The sequence below is a fragment of the Epinephelus moara genome, chromosome 19 (genome assembly GCF_006386435.1).
Source record: "Epinephelus moara isolate mb chromosome 19, YSFRI_EMoa_1.0, whole genome shotgun sequence".
NCBI lineage: Eukaryota > Metazoa > Chordata > Actinopteri > Perciformes > Serranidae > Epinephelus > Epinephelus moara.
Window position 1 is genome coordinate 12,852,235 of NC_065524.1, and position 8,714 is coordinate 12,860,948.

The 8,714-nt window shown below is 40.4% G+C and overlaps 1 protein-coding gene across 1 annotated transcript in view; it reads left to right on the forward strand.

Annotated features, from left to right (window-relative positions):
• The first annotated feature begins 4,175 nt into the window (after positions 1–4,175).
• The window catches only part of LOC126407130 (spermatogenesis-associated protein 48), an 18,038-nt gene continuing 13,499 nt past the window's right edge, over positions 4,176–8,714 (forward strand). Inside the window, exons 1-2 of the mRNA XM_050071816.1 lie at positions 4,176–4,605; positions 6,881–6,978. Coding sequence (XP_049927773.1) covers positions 4,176–4,605; positions 6,881–6,978 — 528 coding nt within the window. The remainder of the gene's footprint in view (positions 4,606–6,880; positions 6,979–8,714) is intronic.

Sequence of the window (8,714 nt, forward strand, 5' to 3'; positions counted from 1 at the left end):
CATTTGCGTAATTACTAAATTGTTGATGATTTTTGGACAGCACAAGTGTGCTCATTTGCATTAATTCTTGGATCGTTACCAGTCCTCCATTTCCTGGAAGCTGATGGGCAGTGGTGGAATGAAGGCTAATATGTACAATACTCAAGTACTATACTTAAGTACAAATTTGAGGTACTTGTACTTTATTTAAGTATTTCCATTTCTTGCAACTTTATACTTCTACTGCATCTAATCTTAAAGAAAAATATTGTATTTTTGTCTACATAAATACAATATGTCTGGCAGCTGTAGTTACTCCTCAAATTACCGTTTTTATTCCCCTTCATGTCCAGTGAAAACCGTGTATCGCCAGAAATGCTGATTGTGAATGTTTTTGACCAACTGCAGGATGAAGATTTAAAAATATAAATATATATATATATATATATATATATATATATATATATATATATATATATATATATTTTAAAACCCCCTTGGATCTGCTGGAAAATGCATTGTCACAAAGCTAAAAAACAGGGCTGCTCTTTCTGAGCTCATGAAAAGCTGACCTTTTAGAGATACATGGTTCTCAAAGGACAACATTGCTAAACATAAGATGATCTTATAGAATATGATGCATTGCTGCAGACTAAACTACCCAACAGGAAGTTAAAATTAGCATAACTGTAAACATCTGCAGCAGTAAAATGCAACATACACATAAATGCAGCAGGAATGTTCATCCAAAAACACCATACTTTTTAATGATCATACTTAGGCTACATACTTCTACATAAGACTTTTACTTGTGTTTTCACAATGCAGTGTTAATACTTTAAAGTAAAGCATCTGAATACCTCTCCCTTCACTGCTCATGGGTGTGCTTCCTTGTAATCTAATTAATTACTCTAATGATGTGAGACCTGAATAGGTGACTCACAGTACAGTGAGATCTTTTCCCACCAGTTTTTTCCTGTGCAGCCCCTGACTTCTTTGCAAGGAAGACAGGGGCTGTTATCTTAACTTACTCATGATTTACAGCTGCTTGTATATCTGCTGTAGTCAACATATTCATCACTGAAAGTGACATTGCATTATGCTGACTCTCCCCTGGGGAATGTTAACATTAAACATGATGGTCATGTGGCATCATGATAGCCCAGAGGGTGCTTTGCGGGGGAAGAGTGTGTGTGAAAACTTCCATATTAAAAGCATTATAAAGAGCAGATTTTTCACTCCCACCACCCTCATGAAAAATGTACAGCGGCATATTCATTACTTCATTGAGCTAACTGAGTGTGACAAGCGGAGAGCTGCAGCAACCGAGGGCAGGGAAGCAGCACTACAATAAAGCCTTCGGCCACTCTCTGAGGACATGGCTACCCCCGCCGCTCGTGGGAGCTTCATCTCTGCACTCTGTTTGGATTTTTCCAAATGGTTGAGGGTGCCGCACACAGCATGAGACAGAGTTCACTTCAGCCAATTTGCCCCCTAATCTAATGCATGCATGGTCATCGAGCACTAATCAATTCACTGCCTTTACAGTGTGATGAATATGACCCATGAGCTATGACTTAAGGCCCTTATGCTATAAATATGATCATGCATTTTCATCAGTTTACAAGACATACGGACATGATCCCAGAAGTGGATGTAGAATCAGACGTAGATAAGGTTCCCTGTTATGAACTGAATGAATTGTATATCCAGCAGACAAAGAAATAGCTTTACATGGGTGTGACTTTCATGAGATATAGCCCTATCTGAATGCATTAAAGGTTATATGACATGAACAATTGCAAACATTAATATCTGTCTGTGGTCTCTTCCTATTTATCTGTTAAATTTCTTGAAGCGCTGATTCGCCAGCACAGTTTGTGATGAAGGATGGTGTCTGTCTACATTCTGGAGCGTCCTCTCCACTCTTGGATGATCCATTCCCCATGCCCAGTAGCCATATCTCCTCCCGGCCCTGCCTGTCTGATCCCAAGGTGTCATCCTGGGTCACCCTCAGCCCTGTTGTCTGATTAACAAAAATAATGTCCTGCCCAGAGCAGCATCAGCCCATATTGTCTTCAGCCACAACACTACAATTGTGACTTTGCTTTGATGACCCTCTGCAGCAGCAGCAGCAGCAGCAGCAACAACAACAATGCCTCTTAATCCAGAGCAACAGTTTCCCTCAGATGAATGCAGCCTGTGCAAATTAATGGCTGCTGCTCTGTAGCATTGGGCATAGCACCATGGGCAAAATGTGAGATTTAAATAATTTCTGAGACTGTGGAGGAGTCTGGAGAATGGCAGACAAGCTGACTAATAACACAGGATTCAGTAACAAGGGCTGCTACGATGGTAATGACTCCTCACTCCGGCAATATCTGATTCCCTGCGAAAAATTCAGCCATCTCAGGCTGAGGCTGGTATTTAAATTCCTGCAACAACAGAAACCCCCCTGCAAAATAATTGGGATACAAAGCATTGGGGGACTATAATATGGTGAATGGAAAATTCTGGTATGGGAATAATTAATGAACTCCAAATGCAATAAATCATGAGGACCTCTGGACCTATATAACCTAATTCATTAGAAATGTATGAAAGTACAATCAGCACAGCTCTCAGGAGACACAAGACTGATGCAACAAATGGCATGTTTTTTATCTGGAGAGCGATTTCAAAAGGAGCACACATCAGATCTCACAAGTGTCATTTGTGTTCTCCTTTTGTGGAGGAACATTGTGTGGGAGTCGGGCATATTCACCACTCAGTTATCAGAATAACTCTAATTAGGCTATTTTTAACACATCCTTTTAAACAGCTCTTGGGTGTTTACATTTGCTAATGACAGCCTGAGTAAAAATCATCTATCAGCAAGCATCACCGTCATCGCCACTGACACATTAACATGGATCCTCTCCCAAGAAAAATGCCACCTAGCCAGGGTGCTCTCACTATTTATTTAAAGCCTCATGCATAACAGAATCAGTATATGTGCCTATATATTTTTCTGTGGAATATTTACATCTGCATTAACAATTCAGACAACCCGAGCAAACTAATTAATAGGCACTGAGGCACATTAGTATTTTGTGTTTCTTTGCTCCAGTGAATATAAGACAGCTCTTTCAAGCCAGTGCATTCACCGGATTACACCATTTGTGAAAACACTTTTTACATCTGTGCGATTTACATAATTTTCATTTAGTTTACTGTCAACTTTAAAAACACGGCTCACATTTGAAGTCAACTAACACCACTTCTGCTTGTTGTTTAGCCTGCATGCACCGAAGAAAAATCATTTTTATATTTCTTCAGGGACTCCAGAGTGTGTCTGAGGTATTCAGTGTTGGTATTATGGTCACCTTGTTGAGCTATAATGGTATTTCTAATTTCATAATGTATCATCGTAATATTACAGGAGGGAATTATATTTTTTGCTGTGATATTTGTGGACTGTCATTAAATTCATAAGGGACAGGACAACACACACAGGCCTGTTTTCTGGTGTTACCAGCTGATAACACAGGCTCTATTACTCCATCTAGTGGTGCTTTGAAAGAAAAGCAGAAAACTACTATCTTCTACAGAGAGGAAAATATGGTTTTTTTCCTCAAGAAAATAAACTATTCCTAACCCATCGCAAGACATAATGCAGCGTTCTCTCGGGAGGGTCAGTTCAGTAAACCCTGCGGCAGAGTCTTCTCATTATTATTTGCCACCAAAACACATTTGAGTGGAGTAATTTTCCAGGGACAATAGCCGCCCCTGACGACTGACAAAACATTTTTATTTGGTCAGTGTGATCAATTGGTAGTTGTAGGTTGCCAGAACATTACAGCTCAGAGGAAACAGTTGTCGTGAAAGCTCCCCTGAGGTGAATTATTGGTGTGTGTGGGGCATCCAAAATAGATACTGAGAGATGTTCATTTGATCTTTGTTCTCCATTATTATAACAAACACAGAGTAATTGTTTACACATGAATGTGCTATGGTATGGAGCTACACACAGCCAGCAGGTCATGTTGCCTCTCTGCATATGAGTAATTTGATTCTAGCAGCAAACAAAGACGGTCTCTGAGCAACCAGTGCTCACTGCATCATTATGCCAGACAGCAGATCTATGACCTGCTCTGTCAACCACACACACATACTGTAGACACACATACACACTATGAGTTTCTCCCCTGGCAGTAATGACAGCAGTTTTGGATCCCTCCAAGCCATTCTCTGCAGAGCTGCATGTCATCAGACGGCTGAGCTCCAGTCTGTACAGGGCTGGAGGTGGTGAAGATGGACGGGAATCTGGACGTGTAAACTCTCCTTTTGCTAGAAGTCAGCCTTCGGCTGAGCGTGTCAACCTGGCTCCTTTACGAGACGACGTTCCCTTGCTGGATCCTTGCTGCGGCCAGCTAAGTGCCGGAGCGGAGGTAGTCTTAGGGGTCAAAGGTCGACAGAAATTCATAGATTTTCAGCATGTGGCCTCTGCTCTGTGGGTGCCTCCAGGTTTCAGAGAGCGGCCACACACTGCCCCAAACTCCTCTGTTATCTGTGTAGACCTGAGGGAAGATAAGGATTGGAACTCCAGGAGGATCCCTGATGCAGTTTTGAGAGCAACGCTCAGTGGTAAAACAACAAGAGATTATTTTAAAACTTGCTTCAAATAACAACATTGATATTAAAATATATATCTTTTGTCTGTCACAATATACTGTATATCAGATGCTGTGCAGGTCTGAGTTATGAAGTTGGACAGATTATATTAGTATTCAAGGCTGGCATACCTACAGGACAACTGCCCCAGGCCCCAAACACTTGGGGCAGCTGAAACTCAAATTAGACTACGGCCGATATGATTAGTTAATTTATAGATTAGTTGATAGGCAGAACATTAATTGGCAACAACGTCATTTTCTTGCTCCAGCTTCTTAAATGTGAAGATTTTTGCTTTCTTTCATCTTATATGATAGTAAAGTAAATATCTTTAAGATTTGAATGTTGCAGTTTGAAGGGGTCACCTTGAGCTCCCCACAATCTAATGGACTAAATGATTACATTACTTCTTATTAATCCAGTAAATTGTAGATTAATCAATTTTGTCTCAGTTGTTCACTTTGACCTCAAAGGGCAATTTGTTGTTTAGCAGTGAAACACACACACAAAACGTTAAACACACAAAGTACATAAATTGTTATCATACAAATACAAAATAGAGAAAAGTGAAAACATCACTGAACACCAGGCTGAAAATCAAAATTTCACCGCCCTCACTGGTTGAAGGTTTCACCTCTGTGATGCCGGCTATAGTTGGATAGTCAGAATTTGCTCTGCTGCATCCACAGTGTGACATGTTTTCAATAAACAGTTTTAAAACAACTAAAATTATGTCAAAATGCTGCAAACACCACTGCTGCCAGTGATGTGCATATGTACCCTTTCATATCTAATAAGTTTAATAAAAATAGCTAGTGTTCACCTTCATAAAGGATTTAAAGGAACACATCACCCTCCAAATGATCATTGGTATATCAGTAACTCACTCCATGTTACCTATAGAAAACTTTATTTTTCTTGCATGCCTCCACAGTAAACAAAGAATCCAAAAACAGAAAGTTCTTGATGAATAGAAGTCATAGGGGTCCACAGTTAAAAACAGTACAACCAGGCTCTATGAAAAATACTCATTTACATAACTCATGCAGTATAATCCAAGTCTCATTTATTCAGTCTTATGCTGTTTCCTAAACACATGCATTTTTGCTAAAACTGTAGTATCTAAAGCACTTTAAATACTACTGTTTTCATGAAAATGCATGTATTTTGGAAGCACTGAGCACAGCACTGGATAAAAGAGACTTTTTTTTTTTTTATAGTTTTGCTGATGATTTTTCGGATTCTTCGTTCAACATGGAGGCATGTGAGAAAAAGTTTCCATCACAAATTCAGGGTAACACAGAGTGAGTATCTGACATACAAATGCTCATCTGGGTTTGGAAGTAGCTCCTGCACTTCTGCATATCTTGTTTAGTTGTATTACCTTTACTGTTGTGCCTTGTGTCTGGGTTGCATTTAAAACTGTTAGGTAAGATTTTGGGTGCTGCAGTGCCCCCTCCTGGTCATTAGACAGCAGTAGTATAAGTGAGGGCACATTATTTGTGAAGCATGGCAGAGAGCACAGGGTGACTGCTTCTCCTGGTAAAATACGTCTTTTGCTGTTGGACATAACTTCTTAGTATGTAATTATGTTGTTTCATCGAAAATTAGATAGTGTAATGTTTTATTTTGCTGCTAATTGAGCTAGTTGTTAGCTAGCATACCTCAAAACTGCTAGCTAGTCCTGCCAAGTGGCTCTGCATTTCCTGTTGCTAAAAGTTGGAGCCAGTGGTGTCAGTGTAATATAAGTGTAATATATGTTAATGTTACTGCAGCTAAGCAGATGTGAAAACTTATTTAATATTCCAGAAAGGTTGGGCTTTGTGTTTATTCCAGAAACACACTGTTAGCTAATGCTAATTGTCTATGTCTTTGATAAGGACAATAATGTTTACTATACTGTGTTAACAGGATGCACACATTTCTGTTTAATGAAATTATAACAAACAAATTGACACACAGCAAACCATGGGCAGGTAGTGATCAATAACAGGAGTGGTAGTTGGTGTGACTCTAGGCATAATACTGTATTATTAAGCTGCCATTTGTCTGCTGTCTGCTCTGTGAGGCTCACAGAGAGTAGGAGTGCTGGGGGGGTCAATAAGGGCCCATGGCTGATTTTTGCCCCAGGGCCCCCTCCTGGGGTAATCTGGCCTTGAGAGCAGTTACTACTGTGCATAGTTAGATTTATTATAATTCACAATTTGCCTGTGTCCCAGATACTTAATCGTTTTTGTGTCATCTTCAGGTTCAGCCAATCCTGTTAAAGTTCAACCACATTCAGCTAGGACGTCAACTAAAGCAACATCACACAGCAGATTCACTGATAAACACGCTGCACCTCAGGTGGGTGATGACTGAATTAGCTTTCCTACTTAAGCGCTTTGCAGAACAGCATGTAGTTACTACATGGACCCCAACAGATCTTTGTTTTCATTTACCTTAATTTTTCCTGTTTAACTCTCTGAGCACATATTTATTTACATATTATATTCCATCCACCGCACCACACATCACCACAAACACAAGCTTGAACAAACACTGGCTCAGTTTAGAACAAATAGTTATTACATTTCATTAGATCACTGGTCGATTAATCACTTCACCATCATAACGCAAACACATATTAACTATGAAAGAGTAATCCATAAACACACCCTTAGGGCTTCACCACACATGATAAAGCATCACATTAGCCCACTGTTATTTAGGCAGGTGTTCACTTTGAGAACATAATCATGCTTTATTATGTTGTTTCTGAGTCTGCTTATTGGAGTAATCATAATTATCTTGACATACATTATTGTGGCGTAGAAGAATCTTGCCGTCCTCAGCTGCAGTGAAGAGTTAAAGTGTTATCTTGTGAATGGAGGCTTGATTGATGCCTGTATTTAAGCAGTTGGAGACGTGGGAGGCGAGCGGTGAACACAGTGCTGCTTGTTGATGCCTAAGAACGTCAGATTGTGTGATTGACTAATTCAGATTCACTTAACAGGGTATGTGTGGATTTTTATCTTTACTTTTGTTTTTGCATTAGTCATTTTGACAACATTCTGACATTTTGTGCTTTAAGGCACTAGCTGCGTCATTCTATGGTAATGTTGGTCAGTCGATCCACCACTTTGCTCCAGACTAATATATCTCAACAAACTGGATTGTCATGACATGTGGATATTCATGGGTCCCTGAGGATGAATCCTAATGATTCATTCTCCTGGTACAGGATAAGCGGTCACAGATAAGGGTTATCCCAGCTGGACAGGTCGAAAGGCTATTACAGGGCACTTAGAGACAGACAACCATTTACGCTCACATTCACACCCACAGGCAATTTAGAATCACCAGTTAACCTAAAGTGCGTGTTTTGGGACTGTGGGAGGGAGCCGGAGAACCTGCAGAAAACCCATGCTGACACAGAGAGAACAACCAAAACGCCACACAAAAGTGGGGCACTCTTTAGCGCACTGGGTAGAGTATGCATTAAAGGTGCGGTTATCAGCAGTCCTGATTTGATTCCAACCTGTGGCCCTTTGCTGCGTGTCATTACCATTCTCTCTCTCCCATTTCCTGTCACTCCCCAGCAGTTCTAATATAAAGGCAAGAGCCCTAAAAAAATCTTTAAAAAAAAACACACAGAAGGGCCACAGCAGGCTGATTGAGTCAAACCTGACACCCTCTTGCTGTGAGGCGACAGTGCTAACCACTGAACCAACGTGCCACCCATGACATTTGGCACAGATATTCATGGGTCTCTGAGGATGACTCCTAATGACTCTGTTAATCTCTTGTTCAAATATTAAGTGTTGTGGACATTTAAGTAGCCTAAATGTCTCAAAAACTTGATCACCATGAAACATGTTACACATGCATGTCCCCGGCAGGATGAACTGTATCAGCTTTGGTGATGCCCTAGGTTTTCATCTCACACCATCATGAGGCTTAAAGGGATAGTTTGACATTTTGGCAAATTCGCCTATTGCCGTAATCCCTATAGTCATATGAGTAGGTACATTACCTTTAATTGTCAGTGCGTGCTGTTCTGAGATCGGTGGGACAGAGCTGCCCGCTGAAATGGAGGTGAA